Source organism: Equus przewalskii, chromosome 4 (assembly GCF_037783145.1).
Source record: "Equus przewalskii isolate Varuska chromosome 4, EquPr2, whole genome shotgun sequence".
In the NCBI taxonomy this organism is placed as follows: Eukaryota; Metazoa; Chordata; class Mammalia; order Perissodactyla; family Equidae; genus Equus; species Equus przewalskii.
The window spans coordinates 10,843,900-10,866,248 of NC_091834.1; the positions used below are offsets into that span (position 1 = coordinate 10,843,900).

Consider the following 22,349-nt stretch of genomic DNA (forward strand, 5'->3'; position numbering starts at 1 on the left):
ACGAGAACTGAGAACTTTTGTCTATATCATTCCCGGATGTATCCCAAAGCCTACAACGGTGCCTGGCACAAAAGGTAGGTGTTCAACAAAATACGTTAGCTAAAAAACATCATTACTACATGACCACAAAAACAAGGGGCAAAAACAGGAATGGTGCTGGTGTCCATTCGTTCGCTAATGTCTGTGTCAAAACCTGGCCAGCGCTGAGTATATAAAGATAAACAAGACAAGTCCCGACCTCACCGAGCCAGCAGCCTTTTAGAGCATGAGAGGGAACGCGAGCCGGTGAAGGACACCGCGAATCAATGAGAAATGTATTTGTTGATACATGTACCCTTTATATGTATTGATCTGAAAACAGCAGCGGTATCTAACTTTTCTATTCCATTGTCTTTGCTCCACGCTCCTAACAATTAAAAAACGTCGAGCTGTCAAATCTCGTCAATGCACTGAGGGGGACTCTCAAAGAGACGGAGTCTGGCCAGTAATCGCCCATCAAATGAACGACCTTGAACGGTGTGACTCGCGCGCGCGTCTCCAAAACCTAGACCTTATGGAGCACGATGGACACCAGGTCGGGCAGCCTTCCGCAGAGGCCAAGATCGGACAGGCTCCACCAGGGAGGCACCTGCCGCGCCCACGACAGGCGCGCGCTGACACTGGGAGGTAACTGAGGAGGCCCAAACCACCAGGGAGCAAAAAGCTCCGTCGGCAGCCAGGGGCCAGCCGTGACGGCCCCGACACCGCGCATGCGCAAACGCACGCGCAGCCGCCCTGTGAGCCCCGACTCGCATTCTCCGCCCCGCCCCTGGGACCGGATGGAGTTGCCGGCGCTTCCGGCGGCCGGCGGCTGTGTGGTTGCCTCGGTGATGTCGTGGGTTCGAGCGAGTCCTTTGGTCCGGGATCCTGGCGAGGACGGGGACGTGTTTGACGAGGAAGCGGACGAGTCGCTCGTGGTGCAGCGGGAATGGCGGAGCCACATGCAGAGACGAGTCAAAGTAAAGCTGCGTGGAGGGTGCGGGGGCGCCCTGCTGCGCCGGGTGCGGGGCGAGGGGCGTGGTGGCGTGAAGAAGGTGCGTCCCAGAAGCGGCCGCAGTGGTCCGGGCCGGCCCCGCGCCGTCCTCCCTGCCCGCTGCCTCCCAGTCCGGCCCGCGTCCTGCTGGGATTTCCCACTGGGTGACTTGAAAGCGTGTGAAACCACAGGGTGCGTTCCTCGAGCGCCCGCGGGGTGCCTGCGACGCCATGGACCAACCCGAATAAACTTTGTCCAGCCATGAAAGAGGCTCCCGTTTGATGAGGATCACAGGACAGGGTGGGGGAGAAATGGACGCACCGACTGTACTGATCATGGCTGTCAAAGGACCAGTACACAGTTTACATGGGTTGATTGAATGAGTGAGGAGCCTAAAATTAGGCATAGTACTAATCAAGACAGACGGAAAAAGCGAACTTAAGAATGTTGTCAACGGGCAATAAGGGAGAGCTAATATGGACCAAGGGTGGCTAGATAAGGGACTGTTAAAGTTGGTTTCTTTTTTTATTAGTTAGGTGTGAATTATCCATCTCTAATTTGTCTCCCTATTCATGGAGACTGAGCTTAATACCACACACCTAACTTCCAGGTGGAGCTCTCAGCTTAGTTCAGAGTGAGGTCCGCTTCCACCTGATATCCTTGCCAACCATTCAATTGCCACTAAATCTGCCCTCGTTTAATATTTCAGTAAAATAATCTTTGCTTAGCCCAGCAACCTTGTCAGCTTCGGAAATGCCTTATGTGAGGCTGAGGTCAGACCAGTAGGTACTGAGCATCTTTTGAAAAGTGCTGTGGCGCCATAGGAAATGCAGGACAAAATCCCCACGCACAGAGAATTTGCAGTTTAGTTGAATTTAAGTATCAAGCAAAATTTCTAAAACCAGACTACTTCGTTTTGCTAAACCATTTTCCTCTTTCCCTTATTCAATTAATTATCCAAGACCTTCAATAACCCTACTTACTGCCCCATCTCCTCACCTACCCACACCAATCCACTCAGTTGCCAAGGGGCCAGACTTGTAATTCTCCATGTTTCCTTTCTGTGAAGCCGTTGCTAACACAGGTTTTTTAAAAATTGTATAAGAATCAGTATTTTAAAATGTGCCCAATAAGTCCAGACTTCGAAAATGGGATTAAACCAATAATAAACTTTTATGAGAAGCATAGTCTACTTTGGTTGTGTGCCTATGACATATGTTATAGAAGAATTATGTTAAATAACTCAGTCAAGGCTTATTTCATTGATTTTCCAAGTTGGTTCTATGACTTTCTAGAAAAGCTTACAATGGTTCACTTGGTGTTAGTTGCAGCCTGCGATTCTTCATTACTTCCTTATTTTTAGGAAGGTTATAGAGATGGAGTAGATGCTGGCAAAGCAGTTACTCTTCAGCAAGGCTTCAATCAAGGTTATAAGGAAGGTGCAGAAGTCATTATAAACTATGGACAACTCAGAGGAACATTGAGGTAATTTTTGAAACTTAAATGCTGAATCGTTTTCACCTCCATACTACTGAAGGATTTTTATAAAAGTAATATGTAAAAATAAAGTGTTTAAACTGAAGTGCTTTTCCTAGTGTTAAATCCACAAAAGAGTGCCACAGAGTATAGACTAATATTGCCTTCAAAAAGTCCAAGTCATCAGGTCATCACTTTACCATGTGTGGCAGGTGTTGTCCTTAATTGCAAAGAAATGAGGAGGGTGTATATTTTTTGCTTCCTGCACTACCACCAACCTGTAACTCAAAGTAACTGAGATCTTCAGGTTTTGAACAAAGCTTTTAGTCTAGCACATGTGGCAGACAGAATATGACAGACTTCCAGACTAGCAGTACGTGGTGAAAGTCACAGCTGATAACAGAAAAAGGATTCCATTTACCTTAGTCTTGAACATGCAATACCCATCAAGATTCCATAGCGATAATAGCATGTATCAGAGCCACGTTGTAAATGACACATGGAGCTAGGAGCCCAACAGGCTTGTCCTCTTTGATGCTTTATACCTTTTTTAAACTGCCCTCTATGGAGAAAAACATAAAATGCTTCAAAGAATCACTGATTTTAAAAAGGTAGAAAATATGTTATCAAAACAAAAGAAAGTTTTACTGGTTTTAGAAAGTTCACCTGTCAAGCATCAGAATTTGTAGTCTGCCACAGTAGGAAAATGATTGTGTCCATCTTCACATCAAATTAAATTAAATCTTTTATAAACTTAGAAACCTTATTGCTCAATCTTTTATATCAGTTGATTCCACTTTTAAAACATCATTATTTTTCACAACAACCATTGTCTTACGAAATGATAATCTGAAATGTCAAAAAACAAAAGTACTGTCTATACTGGAAAAGTAAAGAAAAATATTTATTAGGACTGGAACAATTCAGGAAAATTGTTAGTTAGCTTAGCAAATGGTGTCTACTGTAGAACAAAGTTGGAAAAGTGAAGTTGCCTCAAAACTTTTTTTCTCTAACTTTCAGTTTTGATGGCAAGCAGCCATGGTTAGAAAGATGGTTTTCAACCTTGGCAGTACCTTGATGTCAGCTGGGAAGCTTTAAAAGATAAGACTCTCAGAGATTCCGAGTTCGTTGGTCTGGGATGTGACCCGGCCTTGATAGTTTTCAAAGCTCCCCAGGGGATCCTAATGTCCATCTGAGATTGAGCATGACTAGTTTAGAAGCTGTTTGATGTCTTTAAAAGAGAAACTAATTTTTCTGATCTCTCTTTCTTTGAGTTATATCCCTCTCCAGCAGAAGCTACACGGTCATAAGGGGACAATCTAAAATCAGGAAAAGTGGATGTGGAGCTGTGAAGAAGGAGTTATGAATTATAAATAGTTTATATGATTAAATCCAGTTGTTTAATTCCTGTTGAAAGATAGTATCCGTCTATATTTTTAAATCCTATTTACCATCATTACTTTCCTGATTTTGACTTGCATTATTATTATTAATCCAGTTTTGCATGGTGTTACCTGGAAGAGAAATATGTAGGACTTAGCATCAAAAATTCTAAAAGCCTTTGATGAAGTTTTTTCCTCTTTGACTCTTGTTTGTATTTTTATTTAGTGCTTTGCTCTCCTGGTGTCACCTTCATGATAATAGTTCGGCTTTGATCAGTAAAATAAATAATCTTCTGGATGCAGTTGGCCAGTGTGAAGAGGATGTGCTCAAACATCTGAAATCAATCACTCCGCAGCCCCATGTTGTAGATTTATTGGACTCCCTTCAGGATATGGACCTTTGTCATGTAGTTCCAGCGGAGAAAAAGACTGATGAAGCTACAGATGAAAGACTCCGTGAAAATAATGCTGAGTTTAACAAAAACTGTGGCAGGAGTGTTAATGGGGTAGATTGTTCGTCTTTAGAATGTTGTAGAACACAGGAGCATGCACATTCTGAACAGCCAAGCCTCACTTGGATTCTACAACAGACAGCCAGTTTAGTAGAGCAGCTGGGAGTGTCCATAGATGTATTACAGCACCTCAAACAGCTATAGAAATTAGCTTCACTTTTCTAATGAAAATAATGTTCAGAGCATTTCTTAGAGCGTTTCGTTTCTGAACAAGCTCACCAAAATCTCTACTGGTTTCGACATTGCACACTTCACTTGGAGGGTTATCCTTCATGAAAGTTTGAAATGCCTTCAAAAGGAACACTATTAAATGTAATATAAGCCTTTTTCCTTTGTCACTTGTAATTTTTATGTAGTTTAATATATGCTCAGAAATTCCAGTTGTCATTGTCATTTTCAAATTTCTCATCAGAATCAAGCATTTTCAGACTCATTAGCAAAAGTGAACAAGAATCAAACATATTTTGTAAGGACCTAACCCTGCTTTCTGCTCTTGTCACCATCAGGTAATTAGGACCTCGTCACCAGCTAATCAGACCAAAGTTACCAGAAATAACCTAATGACTAACACTGTAAATAGATAGGCACACATAGATATAGACATGTAGATAAACGTATTGCAATTAAAAGGCTGTAATGTAAGAAACTGAAGAAATGTTTGTACTACTGATGATTAAAAACAAAATGCTAAAATCCATTTTAGTTTCATGTTAATTAAAAATATATACGATTCCGTGAAGAATAGAGAAAATATATTTCATGCTCAAGTGCCTACTCAGTTTTTCCAAGAGTTAGTAAGTGTTGCCTAACAAGGTGCCAGATTTTTTCTAAACTGCAGTTTTGTTTCATATTCACATAGGAATAAAACACTGAAACCCCTGACATCTATCTTGCCTTGTAACAATATTCTTAGTCTAGCATAGACCAAATTAGATTCAAACTTTTGCTCCAGGACATAAGATCAGGAAAGGATTTTTCATCACTTTTTGCCGGAAACACAGTGCCTGACTTTAGAGATGGCCAAATAATTGCCCCATATCGACAGCCTTAATTGCTTTGTCATTAGTATTTATATTTACTATCTATTCTAAAAGACAGATATACTGAGATTCTAAGAGAATCTGATAAAATGACTCTTTCAAGAGATTAAGAAAATGTGCTACTGTGATCTTAGAACCTCCTCAAAGTTTACAGAACATTAAGAAATTGAAGCCACAGATTTGAAATCAGAAGACCATATAGGGTTTCAGCATTTACTAAAACATGCTGAAAATATCAAGTTAAATTTGACAGCTGGTTAAAAAAAGTACTTGCTTCTATGTCTGTAAACACTATTTCAGAGATTTACTAATTTGTGTGTGTGTGTGTATATATATATAGTCCATATTTATGGATGCAGCAAAATTCTCAAATCCACATGGCATATTATAAGCAATCTCTAAAATCTTCGTGTTGCTCTGCCTTGCATATTAGATATCAAATACCTGTCTCTAATGATGCATCTCAAGAAAGTCACCCTGAGTAAAAACTTCATAAGTGCAGCAAATCTTAAGATTTTATCTAGACACCCTGATAAGATTCCCTGAAGGTAGCACCCTTGCCACCCTTGGTAATTGGGTGGTTTTGTGCAGGTGTTCATAGAAAAGGAAGTCAAGAGAATTAGCTGAGTCGATGAGACTGCTGGGTTGAAAACAACACTTAAACTTATCTTGCCTTTTAAAAAATACAGATAGAAGTTTCTGGACTGCAGAGGAATATTAATGGTATATGCTCATTGTACCTGTGTTCCATGAACATGAGCTTCTGTACTAGAACCAGCAGAAGTAAAGGGAAGAAACCTTGCTCACCTGTGTCTTTTACCTCGCCTCCTATGTTGTAGGCCTGCCAAGTCTAGCCATGCACACACCCTAGGGGAACACAGACGTAAGGCGGGATTGCCCCAGAGCAGGCACAGCCAAGCCCCGGGCACCCAGACATTAGGCCGGGGTGATGTGGCTTCCTTAAAAACAGAATTTTCACCTTAAATAAGTTATTTCTAGATGCTGACATACCTGGAGGTTTCTTTTTTTAAGGGAGAGGGTGAAGCCCACAATGCTATGCTTTTGTGACATTTTGGTTGCTAGAGCTACTAAGGCTGCTAAGTTTTTGTGATACACAAACAAACAGGAAGTGGACAGCTGAATTCACCTACTTGCATTCTTATCTCATTTATATCCTTAGTGCTGCTTATTAACTGCTTTCGTGGTAAACCACAATAAAAGCCTTGAGCCAAGTCCAAGTTGTGATTCTTACCCGTCTTCAAACTAAAGTTCAAGCTTTGTGTTCCAGTTTAAGATACAGAAAAAAAAAGAGAGAGAGAGAGAGGTATATAGATATATATAGGAGTCATCTTTAGCTTATTTTTAAAATCTGATTCTAATTTCAGACCAATGGATGAAGTAAATACCAGATGCTAAGTTAATAAACTACCAGTGAGACTTCTTGCTCTACAGAAATTCTCAAATCTCCATCGTGAAGATACTTCAGCACCGTAGTTGCCTTTCTTGCTTCTGCCCTCCCTTACCACCTTTTCCCAACAAACGTACTGGAAGAGGAATCTGCTGTCACTTTCTCAGACGACTCACTCCCCATTCATTCCTCAGCTTCAAACTGCTTTTTGCCAAGGTCACTGATGGCTGAAGTCACACAGCTGCCCCTAACTGACTTGTTTTCAGTCCTGTCACTTGTCTCCTCCACCACTGGACATGATGAACCATCCTCCACGTTTTCAGTCCCTCTGCTTGCCTTTGGAAGCAGCCCTTTTTCTTCTTGTCCTGCTTATTACTTTTTTCTCACTATGTCCCATCTTTTTGCTAACTCTCCCCTCCTCTGCCTACTCCTTAAATATGGGGATTCCCAAGAGTTTTCCTTCTTGGACCTCTTTTTGTTTTTATACCCTAACCAGATAATCTCACTTACTCCCGTGGTTTCAGTTATCCTGACTATCCTAAAGCTAATGTGCTGACCCCCAGCCCTCTCCCCAGCTCTAGGCCTTTATTTCTAACTGCAGTTTCTCATGCCTGCGTCAGTGGCTTAGACATGAGGCATACACCACAGCATGTCTAAAGCTTACCTCATATTTCATCTTCTCCCCTCTTCTTCCTATCCCAAACAGGTTTGCCTTTTGTATTTTCAATCCCTTAATGTCATCTCTGTTCAGTCAAAACTAGAAACCTTTAAGGTTTCCTTTGCCATCATACCCTACTTCCAATTGAGTACTTTTACATCTTACTTTAAAATATATCTTGAATCTGACTCCCTTTGGTTCTAATCATCAGATTTTAATTAACTTTTGCCCCAGCCTCATAACTAATGTCATTACCTCCAATCTAGAATTCTTCTTGTCCATGCTCTGCTGCCACCATTAGCTGCTTCTATAGTCTAAAACCTGTATTTATTCCCTGTTTTCTACTGGATAAATTATAGTCTTGGATTTCATTTCTGGGCCCACGCAGCATCATCAGTCTGATTTCCCCTCCTGCCTCCTTCTGCTCCACCATGCACCCTGCACATTATGGACAATACTACAGTGTTTTCTGGACAATTCCCAAGTTCTAATTTTACTCATCGCTGACTCCTGCCCAGAATACTTTATTCTACATCCTTCCTTCCCAGGAAATTCCTGTTTATCTTTCAATACCAACTCAAATTTCAACTTTCTCAGGCAGAGTTAGCTACTCTTCTGAGTGCTCCCTCTGCATCATTTTGAGTATCTCAAACTTCAGGTTTATTCAGGAAAGAACCTCGTTCATTGTTACACCCCCAGCACTTAGCATCATACCCGGTACATAAATGCATAGGTGCTGCTTGATGAAAGAAAAGATAAGTAAATGAATCTAGTGGCCAAAATGAAAATAAAACGAGGAATTTAGGATTCCAAAATACGTCATGTTATATTCTTTTGTTTTTAGAAGGGAAAACAAACCTTTATGTTTGTCTTTTTCAAAAATGTTGTTCCTCTTCATTTTCCGTGTTAATAAAAATCCACATATCCAAATCATGTCATCATCTTATACCAGGCTAAACAGTAACATTAAGACAATAGGGACCAGCCCTGATGGTCTGGTGGTTAAAGTTCAGCACGCACCATTTTGGTGGCCTAGGTTTGTTTCCCAGTCACAGAGCCACACCTCCCATCTGTCAGTTGCCATGCTTTGGTGGTGGTCCACAGAGAAGAACTGGAAGGACTTACGACTAAGATATACAACCATGTGCTCAGGGGCTTTGAGGAGGAAAAAAAAGAAGAGGAAGATGAGCAACAGATGTTAGCTCAGGGTGAATCCTTCCTGCCAAAAAAAAAAAGACAATACTATTTACCAATCATTAAAAATATTAAAAATGGTGATGTGGATTAAGGCTGCCCCAGCTAGAGAAGCCCAAGGTGACCTGGCCTACATGCCAAACTATATGACCCAGTGGACTTTTTTTATGGTGTGAATTAGGGCTGCCCCAGGGAGAGAAGCCCAGGGCATCCTCACCTAGATACCGATCTATATGGCCAGATTCGTATCTAAAGTTATATGACCGCACAATAACCAGACCCCATCTGCACTGAAATCATTTAATGACTTTTTACATCATCTTTTCTTTTCTCCAGTAAAAATAAGTCACGTACCCATGCCTTATAAAATTAGCCCTAACCCTCAACTCGGGGCAGCAGCAGAAGCTCTGACTGCCCATGGGTCCTGTCCCCATGCAGAGGCAGCAGCAGGAGCTCTGACTGCCCGTGGGTCTTGTCCCCACGCACCAGCTCTGCCTGCCCATGGGTCCTGTCCCCATGCCAGCGGGGGCAGCAGCAGGAGCTCTGACTGCCCGTGGGTCTTGTCCCCACACACCAGCTCTGCCTGCCCATGGGTCCTGTCCCCATGCCAGCGGGGGCAGCAGCAGCGGCAGCAGCAGGAGCTCTGACTGCCCGTGGGTCCTGTCCCCACGCACCAGCTCTGCCTGCCCATGGGTCCTGTCCCCATGCCAGCGGGGGCAGCAGCAGCGGCAGCAGCAGGAGCTCTGACTGCCCGTGGGTCCTGTCCCCATGCAGAGGCAGCAGCAGGAGCTCTGACTGCCCGTGGGTCTTGTCCCCACACACCAGCTCTGCCTGCCCATGGGTCCTGTCCCCATGCCAGCGGGGGCAGCAGCAGCTGCTCTGCCTATCCATGGGCCCTGTCCCCATGCCAGTGGGGGCAGCAGAAGCGGCGGCAGCAGAAGCTCTTACTGCCCATGGGTCCTGTCCCCATGCTATTCCACACTATTCTCTAAATAAAAGAGCACTACTGCCAGATCTTGAGAGTCTAAGAAATCTTTCTTTCGACTCCTCGGCTCACCGATCCCGCATCAATGGCACTAATGAATAAATGATATAATATTGTATAAAGATACAAAATTATATTTGTAGTACAGTTTCAGCTATTAAGAAAGGACAGAAAGAAACTACAAAAGAAAAAACTGGAAAGAAACAAAAGAATATGAGTTTCTAGCAGGACACCTGGTGCATAGTATCTAACAAATACTAAGGAGCTGGAGGAAAGAGAGGAGTGGGGAAGCAGTAGCTAATACATGCAATGTTTACAATATACATACAGGCACTATTCTGAGAACTTTACATAGATTAATTTGTTTAACCCTCATAACAAGCCCATGTAACACAACTGTTAATTACCCCCATCCTAGAGATGAGGAAATCGGGGCACCAAGAAGATGAGTAACTTGTCCAATTCACAGCTACCAGACGGCCCCTTTGAGATTTAAAGCAAGGCAAGTGTAGCTGCAGAGTTTGTGCTGAGGGAAGAAGTGTACTGAGTAACACAGTAGGAATGATTGTGTTTAAGAGAGCGACTGTGAACCATATTTTCCCCTTGCTGTTAATTTCTGCTTTTCTGCATTCTTCAAATCTTCCCCAGTCAGTATTATTTTTATTTTAAGATGTGTATAATAATCAGCAGCTACAAGGGAAGAAAAACTTACAAGAAATTTGCTATGCATCTGGAAAAAGAGCAATACCATTCCCACTGGGAGGAGAGAATCTTCATCATCTAAGTCGTGTAGAAAGGTGTGTTTAGAATTTACATAGAAACTAAATTAAAATTTTGTTTACATAGAAACTAAATTCTCCTTGGACTCCTTAAACTTTCTACACTCCTCATGGAGAGGATAATTTGTGTCACTCATTTTGTGATAGTTTCTTTAGCTTTCATAAATTCATCCTTAACTTTCAAAAATAGAGTGTTAGCTCACTGCTAGCAAATATACGTATTGCTACAGATCTGCCAAAAAGAGCTGAGTCCTCAACGTACGCCAAACTCTATTTTCTTGCCCTATAAATAGTCTGATCTCTTTAGAAAGAAGGTTAACAAAGTACAATCAGAACTACCTACAACGGATTCAATTCTGCGAAATTGAATCCTGGTGCTTTCGTGCATGCGTATGCAATTCACGGTGGGGAGTCAGGCCCTGTACTGCTGGCTCCTGTCTATTTCCAAGGAGCTGTTGAATTAGTTCAAGGCCACTGGGTGGCGCTGGTGCATCCTGACAGGTAATGTGCTCTCTGCTTGGTCTTCCTGGTCACAGGGACAAGAAACCAATGATTATTCCTAAAGCTGTGCCAAACAGATTGAGTCATTTGTAAGACTGAGTGGGTGGGGAAAGTTTTCTGGGGTATGTCAAAAAGGTCAAGAAGTTAGAGTGCCCCTCCCCTTTTTTCTAGGGGCGCTTAAAAATAAAAACCGAGAACCCAAAGCATACAGCCTTCAATCAAAAGTGATACAAAATTATAATTTCACATCTCTACTTTGTCAGGCAGGACTGTGTCTGAACTGTTTCAAACACCAGTCGTAACCTCTCTCTTGCTCTCTCTATTCTGTCCCTCTTGCACACACACACAAACACAACTTTTCAAGATTTAAAAATAGAGAAAGACACAACTTCTCAATATTTAAAGATAGGGAGAGAGAACAGCTTACTTTGTTAACCTATCAAATATGTCACAATCCTTTTATTTTTAGTCAAATCTACAACCAAATAGGTCTTCCTCACATCAAATACTATTCATTCCAGCTAATATTTAAGCCTGTTTCCTTGTGAATTGCATAGTCACCATTATGTAATATTGCTTTGTTTTTATAAAATAAATATATGGTTTTGATGCGGGGTCGGTGAGCCAAGGAGTCGAAAGAAAGATTTCTTGGACTCTGAAGGTCTGGCAGTAGTGCTCTTTTATTTAGAGAATAGCGTGGAATAGCATGGGGACAGGACCCATGGGCAGGCAGAGCTGCTGCCGGCATGTTGCTGCTGCCGCTTCTGCTGCAAACATGGGTGGAGAGTAAGGCTAAATTTAAGGCATAGGTATGTGAGTTATCTCTTTACAAGATAAAAAAAGTTAAAATGGTACCAGTGCCGGTGGGGTCTGGCCATTGGGCGGTCCCACAACTTTTAGATAAGAATCAAACCGGATTGAGTAAAGGGCAGAAGCCATCGCTTAAATATTATCCTCAGCCAAAGACAAAGGAGGATTTGGGGGGGGGGGGGAGGTCAGTTACATGAGGTTGCCAGACAGTAAACAACTTAAGTTCTTGCCTTCCCCATTAAGAGTTTCCAGAGATAAGGCCATCCCCCCTTCCGTCACAAATGCAAATATCCCTCATCAAAGAGCAAGCAAATTCCAGTCCTCGGAGCCTGCTTTTCCTCTGCAGTTTTAAAATTAACTAGCCTAAAATCCTCATCAGTTTATTAAGGAATTTTTACCATAAAATATAAGTGATTTATCAAATCCTTTATAATAATAAAATAAGAGTGATTTGACAACAATAGTACCCACAAGCTTAGCCAATAAAGCGAAACTGGACTGAAATGAGGGTAGAATGTAAGCAACCTGAAAATAAAATGTCTTTCTTTTCCTTATTTGGGTACATTGCAAAGTACCTTTCTTCCAAAATCAGATCCTAAAATAACCAGGGACTCTAATTTATGAAACATCAAATCATACTTTGGGAACCTTCAATGATGAAGTCATTTGCTTGTTAAAAACTAACGATAAATTTTTAATCTGTCGGCTGCACTAGAAATTGCTGCCATGGAGTTGACCATGAAAAGAAAACTCATTTAATGTATTTCGATATTTAAATCCCAGAGGAGAGCCAATTAAACTATTTTCAAATGAAATCGCTTTGTTTTGCTATTCAAGATGCCAAATAATATATTATTAGTGTATGTTTTAATCTTCTTATGGGCCCGTATGAGGTTCATGCGATGTCTGGAATCTGGCAGTGTTCGTCATGACCCCATGTGTCAGCTCAGAGACGATTTTTATTTCTGTCAGTGTTCCAAAACAAAGGACTCCTTCATGAAGGTGGCAGCAGTGATGGGATCAGAGATATGACCCACGTTCACATGCCTGCTCACGGGCTCCGCCTCTTTATTGTAAACATGAGACTTCTGACCTCATCACAGTTTACTGTTGTCTCCAAGGAAGTAACCAAGGGACATCTTGAGAAAGTCAGGCAGAGTAAGTGGCAGTTGACAGTTGTTGTTTAGTCAATGGAAAGAATGAGCGGAGAGGCTGACCGAGTAGCATGCTGAAGATCAGTATAGCTTTTGGTTTGATATAGGGGAGTATGTAGCAAATCAAAGATGCCCCACTCCTGGGAATTTGATCTAAGGAAATAATTAGACAGGTGATTAAAACTTTCAGCACAAAGATATTTGTTGTCACATTCCATCTAGAGTAGAGAATGATTAGAAACCACCTAAATGGCCAAGAATAAAAGAATAGCTAGGTAAGTTATGATACATCTACTCAAAGAAATATTACACACCCATCACAGATTATCATTATGAGAACTACAGAAACAGGGAAAATAATTATGATATATTTTTAAATAAAAGTCACTGTAAAATGTTATGTACATATGTGGACAAATTGTATAACAAAATGTGTATTTTGCAGATAGAAACTGAAAGACTATTCTCAGACACAGTAATGCATTAACATGGTAGGATTAGAAGGGTTTTTTCTTTTCAGAATTTTCTTTTATGTAGTGCTGTTTTACAATAAGAAAAGAAAAATATTTGGAAAAGTATTAGTTTTTAAGAAAAGGAGCTATGTCTGCTTTATCCTGAAAATCAAAATCTGGAAAAAAATCAAATACACTTAATTCCAATCTGGAAAAAAATCAAATACACTTAATTCCAAACAGTGGCTCAGAAGAAGATCCCCAGACTACTGTCAATGAAAATAATCCATGACCAATCTACAAATGAAAATTTGGGTGAGTTTATTCTGAGCCAAAATGTGAGGACCATGGCCTGGAGCCTTTCTTCAGGAAGGAGGAAAGGGCACCAAAGAAGTGTGGTGTACAGAGTGGTTACATATCCCCAAAGAAGATGTTTCACATATGATTGAAATGTCCCTTTTACAATAGTCTCGAGACTGCTCTGTGGGCACAGCAATTGATGGACACAGCAGGCAGGTCTGCTGTCTCAGTGGACTCAGCAGGGTGGCAGGTCTGTTTTCTCAAGCTCAGTGGTCACAGGTGAGCACAGCAATCAGTACCTAGCCTAAGGAAAGATGTTTATCCTTGAGGAAATGCCAGTATGGGGGGAAGTTGTACCTTTATCTTAAGGGTCTTTGTTGTTGTCTTTGGGACATAGCAAATGTTTAAAGCGGATATACAGTGCATGCTCCATGGCCCTGTCAGGCCCTTTTGGAAAAACAAAGTCAGGCCGAATTAGGTTTACACCAAATGGCTTCCTCATATACTCCAATATATCCCATTGCTTGCCATTTCTATTTGTCACTACTATCTGGTGAGGGAGAATGCAACAAGAAATCAGGAAAAGTTTAAGTTTATAATTTTTTGCAATTCTGTCAATAAAGCCATTCCTATTTGCCTTTAGTGCATTTTCTGACAGGCTTGGTAAAGTTTGGCTTCAGCTGACACTAACAATCACACCAGCTGGCTGGTGCCCCAAGAATGCACGGACGGTTCCTGTAGCATGAAGAAACCGGCTTTCTTAAAAATCTCTGGGACTGCCTTCTTTTAACAAAATCAAAACAAACGAACGATAAATAAATCAATAAAAATAAAGCCCTTTATTGGATTTGTCACAATATTGCCTCTGTTTTAAAAGAGAAAGATCAGTTCACAAAATTGGGACTACTATGAGCCTAAGTGAGTTATTTTTCATTAACTCCTGGGGAAAACCGATATCATGCATATAAATCACTTCTACACAGTACATCTTATCCAGTAAGATACTCAGAAAATCAGAAAATTCAATGAGAGTTGACTGAGAGCTAACTTAAGCAGATTTGGAAGAGAGTGCATATTCATATAATTTCTTTGGTTCTTCACGTTGAATTTGATTGTGGCAATAACTTTGGTTAAGTTGGCCATTATTTTTGGTGTTAATAAACTACATGCGTATAAGCTCTCTAGTTCCCAAAAGAGATTTGGGCCTTTTAGTTTCCAAAGCAGTAAAATGGAGGTACTGGTAACAGTGGCATTGTCTCTGTGAGGATCACGTGCCACACGGTATGTCAGTGAAGTGCTTACTCAGGGTGGGGACCCAGTAAACACTCAGTAAGGGAGAGCTAGTTGCCTGTCGTGTAAGCTTGGCAGCCCGGAAGCCAGATTGTCTGCTTTGAAGTGCAGGGCTCCCACTTGCAAGTCATTTTCACCTTCCTGTGCCTGTTTCTTCATCTACCAACTAGTAGGGCCTACCTCCCTAGGGTTGCTGAAAACAGTAAATGACATTTGTGTATGTGGAGCACTTCCGACAGTGCCTGGCACATCTTCAGAGCTCACCACACATTAGCTGTTACATTTTCTCTTGAGCTGTTCTGCCTGCAATTGGATAAATTGCAGCAAAAGATTTAAATGTCTTCGGACAACTCTAGCTATCAAGATAAAGATAATTAGCATAATTTCCTCCTCTGTTATTTTAAAAGAAAAGGGAGGATGGAGAGAAAAGAAGAAATTGCTTTAAACACTTGCAAATATTTGCATAAAATTATTCTTTAAAGTGATGATGATCAAAGGGGGAGGTTTTGGAAACGGGGGTGGGGGGGGCTTTTTGTGGTTGCCAGAGTGATGGAGGAGGTGTGCCTCTGGCAATAGTTGTGAGGAGGGGATCCTGTACATCTTGCAATGCCCAGGTTGATCTTTCATAACAAAGACTTGTCCTGCATTCCTAAGGCCCTTCAAATGCCCCAGGAGACATTTACATAAATGAAAAATCTGTGTATAATTATCTAAGCGTAGAATATAGCTATATTTTATTTATTTTTATTTTTTCTTTTTGCTGAAGAAGATTCACCCTGAGCTAACATGTGTGCCAGTCTCCCTCTCTTTTGTGTGTGGGGGCATTACCACAGCATGGCTGCCACCAAGTGGTGTAGGTCTGAGCCCAGGAACCAAACCTGCCACCCAAGTGGAGCACACCAAACTTAACCACTAGGCCACGGGTCTGGCCCCTAACTGTATTTTAAATATAAACACAAAGTATTTTTTTGTTTTGTTCTAACATTATTGCTTTTCCAAATTATAAAATAATTAGGCTCCTTGTAAAATACTTAAACATTACAGAAACATTGTAGAAACACTATTTAAGAAAAGTAAGTCTTACATATTGCCACCCGTATGGATTCAGTTGTGTCCCCCCAAAATTCATATTGAAACCTTAGCCCCCCAGTATCTCAGAATGTGACTGTTTTTGGAGACAGGGCCTTTAAAGAGGTGATTAAGTTAAAATGAGGCTGTTGGGGTGGGCCCTGATCCAGTCTGACCAGTATCCTCATAAGGAGAGGAAATTTGAACACACAAGGACACACCAGGCAGGTGCGTGCGCAGAGGAAAGACTGCGTAAGGACGCAGAGAGAAGGCAAGGCAAGGCAAGGAGAGAGGCCTCGGAAAGAACCAAGCCTGCTGACATCTTGACCTTGAGCCGGAACTACGAGAAAGTAGATTTCTGCTGTTTAAGCCATGCAGTGTATGGTATCTCGTCATGGCAGCCCTAGCAAACTGATAAACCACCCCTCCAGATTCTTCCAGAACCTTTCTATGTTCTTAGTAGCATAGGGCACAATTTTATTTTATGGGAATTTATTACACCAACAGATATTTATCGGATGCTTACTATATTCAGAGAGGTGTGCAAAACAAAATCCTTACTGAAGTGAGATCATCCCAAATATACAAAAAGCAGCTTTATCTTCTCACTTAAAAATCTATCCTAGGGATGGTTTTATGTCAGTAACGATAACTGTCATTTACTGAGGGCTTTGTATGTTCCAGGCACTGGACAAACACTTTGCTTACAGTGTCTTAGAGTATCTCCTGTGCCTCCAAACCAGATGAAGTGATGGACTTGAAAGCCTTGTAGAAACTAAAGCTCAAGCTACACGTAAAGGATGCTCCCCCAACAGCAGCCTTCATAGATTCACTGACTATTGGCCATCCAGCCTGGAAGGAGCCTTTGTTCATCATTCATGTGAGGAAACTGAGGCCCAGAGAAAATGGGACCTGTCAGAGTTCTTGGCTGTGATCAATAAACTGAGTCTGGTGAACGGAAGCTTAAAAAGTAATTTCTTGGGGGGTCTTGGGGGATGAAAGGAGAATCAAGCTCAGAAAGTCAGGGAGGGGGAAGCAGCTCACCAGGCCCCTGCCAGTCCCCGGAGCAACCTGACTCTCACATCTGCCATTTGACTCTCGGCAACACCCCTGCAGCCACAGGTAAACGACAACTACTCCGGGGGGGTTTGTCTACTCCCTTCACATTCTAAGTCCCAACGAGAGTGGCCAGTTAATGGTCCTGCTGGGGATAGGGAGAGCGAAAATCTGGTACCAGACATGGGGAAGAAGTGCCAAGTCTCCAGCAAGCCTCACACTAGGGGGGATCCCCAAATCAAGGAGGAAGGCTCAGACGCTGGGCACCCAAAAGGGCCAATATCCACTATAAGGGGGACAATTCAGGACTCAGACAGCTGTCCTGACTTTCTGTTCAGTCTTTCTTCTACAACCCCTTTCTTTACCATCCTGGTACCCTGGTTTCTTTAAAAACAGGAAATATCTGGTTTTTGTGGGAGGTTTTTGGTACAGTTTAATACACACTGAATTTTCTGGGGAAACAACTACTAACTGAAGAGAGGGATCGTTGTTCTATGTCATGCTAGGAACTTTGCCGACTGACAACAAACCGCCCCTGGGATGGGGTCACCTATTGGACTGCCCTTCCCTGCATCAGACGCCTCTGTGATGCTTGGCAGAGTTGTGCCCAAGCATTTACATATCGCCGTACAGAGTCGTTTTTTTTTTTTTTTTCTCTTTTGAGGAAGATCAGCCCTGAGCTAACATCTGCTGCCAATCCTCCTCTTTTTGCTGAGGAAGTCTGGCCCTGAGGTAACATCCATGCCCATCTTCCTCTACTTTATATGTGGGACGCCTACCACAGCGTGGCTTGACAAGTGGTGGCATGTCCTCACCTGGGATCTGAACCAGGGAACCCCGGGCTGCCGAAGCAGAACATGCACACTTGACGGCTGCGCCATTGGGCCGGTCCCCGTACAGACTCTTTAGCTGTTAATTTTCTTCCTTTTATTTCTCCTTTATATCATAATTAGGGCCCTATCATAATTTTTTAAATTGTGTGTGTCAGTAAGTTATATGATCTACAAATTTTATTTAAGGTAGTAAAGAGAGCACTGCAACATATTAGTTACGGAAAAGGGTATTGGGTCTAAAAACCACTGCTTTAAAGAGAACAACTGAGAAAATAATTTAGAAAACAAACGCTTTCGTATGTATCTTGCTCACTATTTTTTCAATCACTAGTTAGTTTCATTATTTCGTTTTCTTGGCTAACTGGCTCCAATTTATTCATAGTCTTTGCTGGTTTCCAGGACTTTTAAAAGCTCCAAACCGCTATACTGGTCTCTCAGAGATGTTAAAATTTCTCCAATCTTTCTTTTGCTCCAGCCTAGATTTAATTAACGTGTTACTGTGGACTTTTCGGTTTTGAAAAGCTAGCGTTACTTAGTCCTTTATACGTGTAGGGAGCTTGTAAGCTCGGCAACACTTGGAAGAAGGAAAAATTATAGCTACCCCACATACTGTACAGCAGCAGCAAGATTTCCAGTGTTTCTTTTCTAATAATAACACCCTCCTCTCAAAGAAGAAGGCTTTTCCACTTATATCAAGTATGTGGCGATTGCGTAGAAGTGGTTCACTGATTACTTCCACTTACTTGGTCTTATTAACAGATTAAACAAGGCTTCCTGTTTATGCCCTTGCCTGCTTCTGATTTTTAAAGACATCACACTCTGCTTTTAGAATTTACTTTGAAAATGTAACAATTATACATTTTTGGTTTTAGTTTAATTTAGTTTAAAATAAAAGACTTTTATTATGAAATAAGTAAGTAATTTTAGAAGCAATAGAAACTAACATAAATCGATGAATTTTGAAAAGTGATAGCAGTAGATAAAAATTCCTATCATGTAGCTTCCTACACAGCTAGTTCAGTGGCCTCGAGAGCACATATATTTTAGTATCTGAAATCTAAAATAAAGCTATTTGTTGACTGTTTAGGAAGAACATTCTTAAACATGTACAAAGGAATGCTGCTGTTCCAGCTCTGACATGTGTCCTCCTGATGGGACATCACTTTTGCAGTTTCTGGGTTGCTTAATTAGAATCAGCCATGTTCAAATTTGTTGATGTTTGTAAAAATACTCATAGATAAATTATCTTTCTTATATAATCGGGGACCCATTTCTTCTGGAGTCTTCATAAAAATCCCCACCCAACCCCCATTTTTTTTTTTTTTTTTGGTGAGGAACATTGTCCCTGAGCTAACATCTGTTGCCAATCCTCCTCTTTTCGCTTGAGGAAAATTGTCACTGAGCTAACATCTGTGCCAGTCTTCTTCTATTTTATGTGGGACGCCCCCACAGTGTGGCTTGACAAGTGGTGCTAGGTCGGCACCCAGGATCCCAACCTGCAAACCCCAAGCTGCCAAAGCAGAGCACGCAAACCCAATCACTACGCCACCGGGCTGGCCCCAAAATTCCCATATTTTTTTTGACAAAGGGTGTATAGCTCAAACCCGGCTCTTAGCTGTGCAAGAAACCCTGTTTTCTTTTCTATAGCATTTAACCAGAGTGATCAAAATCCCCCTCCCCTCCCCAAGGTAGCAATCCCCTAGGACTCCCAAACTGAGGGATCCTGGTGTAACAAAGGCCTTCCCGTCCAGTAAGGCAGGTTAGACTTCAATACCTAATAGGTAGGATTAGTATTGCTGCAGCCGACTCACTCTTAAATCTTCTCCGTGGTTTAGGTTAGCTCCTGAACTCCATGTGGAGACAGAAATCTAATGTCTAACAGGAGATAAACATGTTGAGTTAATTGTTTGCTGATAGTTTGGATAGATTTGAGAAAATGGAAATCAGTACAGATACATTTGTTGGTTTGGATCCAACACCGTCCTAGAAAAAAAAATTCTTTAGCTGAGCACTCAATCATGCCCAGGGACAGCTGTAAAGTCCATCCCACAGCCTTACCATTTTTGCCTGGGCTATTGGAATACCCTCTTCACTTCTCTCCTTACTTCCTGGAGCCCCCCTGTCCTCCACAACATTGCCAGAAGGATCTTTCTAAAACACAAGCTTGGGACCACCCTGTGGCCTAGTGGTTAATTTCAGTGACCTCTGTTCCACTTCAGCAGCCCAGGTTTGGTTCCCAGGCTCAGCCCTACACCACTTGTCTGCGGCCATGCTGTGGTGGTGACCCATATCCAAAATAGAGGAAGATTGGCACAGATGTTAGCTCAGGGCCAATCTTCCTCAGCAAAAATAAATCAATAAGTATAACAATAAAACAAAAGTTTGATCAGATTCTCTTCCAAGTCTCTTCCTGACTGATCAACTGGTCCCAGTCTTCCTTTCCAATGTATCTCCCGTCAGTACAACCAAAGAGCCTCACATGTCAGCGATGGTAAGATGTGCTGTTTCCTAAATTTGCCGCGTCCTTGGAAGTATTTGTCACTGTGCCTAGAATGAATTTCTTCTGCTATCTTCCCCTTTAAATTCAACTAAAGTATCACCTCATCTAGAAAGCCATTACTCATTCTCCGAGGGCTAAAGCAATAACTTTCTGCTCTGTAATTCCCAATATATCCCACACATCACACAGTGTAACAGTCATTCCTCAGCGTCGCCCCATTAGATTGTTGGCTGTTTGAGGATTGGGTGGATTTTATTAAAATCTGGATCCTCAGCATTTGGTGCAGTGCCAGACACATAATAAATGCTCAACATACTTGCACGGAATGAACAGCATTCCACAGGATAGTTCTTTGAGCTCTCTCACAGTCTGGAGGAGACTTCCTCAAATTCATCCAGGTTCCTTTTTTAGGGGGGAGGGTGTCTTGAACGTCTAGGAGGATTTCTGTCCACTGTAAAGGTATTAACAAATAAAGGGACATAATCAGTCTGGCTTGTTTAGGTCTCCTGAACTTAGTTTATCCTATTCAACTTGGCAGAACTTGATTGCTCTGGTTTAACAGAAGAAATAGAATTCCTGAACACAGTAAGCTGTCAGGCATCCAAAGGAACCCACCAAGACGCAGACCTGTGGGAACACAGATGACTGTTACCTTCTTTCTCATCTTAACTTTTATTTTAAACTGTCCTTGGAATCTTATCTCATTGGATCTGATGGATTTATAGATCCATTTGGGACTGCTTGTTGGTACATGAGTGTGAAAGTTTTTAAATGACTATTCTTTGATATTCTGTTCAGATACTGCCTTAGCCATTTTCATGGTTTTCTTAGTTATATGTAATGTGTGATCGTTTCTATTTTTATCTTCGGTTTGATTATGGTAAAGCACATTCCAAATTGGAAATAATTTGGCTATCCCTGACTTATCACCTGGGGTTTAAATGACTATTTCTTTGACATTTGCTGAACATAAGGAATTGGTTTTGGTTATTAGTCTTTCATAATTTTTTCTGGATATTTTGTTTATTGAAATATTTTAAATGTGAGAGTAGTATTATTATTATTTTTTAGTGTATTTTATTCCCACCTGTGAGTATAACATCTGGACTAGTGCTTGGTAATACTTGGTGCTTAATAAATAACTGTTAAATGAATGACTTACCTTTTTTTTTTTTGAGGAAGATTAGCCCTGAGCTAACATCTGCCGCCAATCCTCCTCATTTTGCTGAGGAAGACTGGCCCTAAGGTAACATCCCTGCCCATCTTCCTCTACTTTATATGTGGGACGCCTGCCCCAGCGTGGCTTGCCAAGCGGTGCCATGTCCGCACCCGGGATCCGAACTGTCGAACACTGGGCTGCCGAAGCGGAACATACGCGCTTAACCACTGTGCCACCGGGCCAGCCCCATGACTGAACATTTTAAATCAAATCTTTTTTTTTTAATCTCCCAATTCCTAGTACCGGTTATAATACACAAATTGATTTTCCTCTTCTATTGAAATCAATAAAGTGCTAATCATGCTTTTAATAGAAATAAAACTATTAAAATGTGTTTTCAACATTCTCTTAAAGAATAAACTTTTTAAAAAGTAAATTGGCTCTTTCAGTCTCAGTTATATGATTGGAAAATTTTTTTAATGTGAAGACAGAGCTCTGTATTGAAATTCTTCTTCCTCTTTACTACTGCTAATAAAGGACACAGTATTCCATTTGGATCAGTAATTCTGTTATGAGTCTCTGTGTTTTCCATAATTAAAGGTAGCTTACTTCAGTTCCTGACGTCTCTGCTGTTTGCCAGGAGGCCCCGTGAGGCCCATCAAGGGCAATTCCAGGAAGGCGGCTGCAGCATCTACGGCAGGAACACAGCCACTGCAGCCAGCCAGCATTCAGGGAACTGCAGCCTTATTTCAGAAAGCCATTCAGGCGCGGAGGCAGTAG

The 22,349-nt window shown here is 41.6% G+C and overlaps 1 protein-coding gene across 1 annotated transcript; it reads left to right on the top strand.

Annotated features, from left to right (window-relative positions):
- The first annotated feature begins 287 nt into the window (after positions 1-287).
- YAE1 (YAE1 maturation factor of ABCE1) lies at positions 288-5,079 on the top strand. Its single transcript, XM_008538970.2, has 3 exons — positions 288-998; positions 2,376-2,497; positions 4,097-5,079. Exons 1-3 carry the CDS (start codon positions 750-752, stop codon positions 4,524-4,526), a joined length of 801 nt encoding a protein of 266 aa, XP_008537192.2. The 5' UTR covers positions 288-749; the 3' UTR covers positions 4,527-5,079.
- The last annotated feature ends 17,270 nt before the right edge of the window (positions 5,080-22,349 follow it).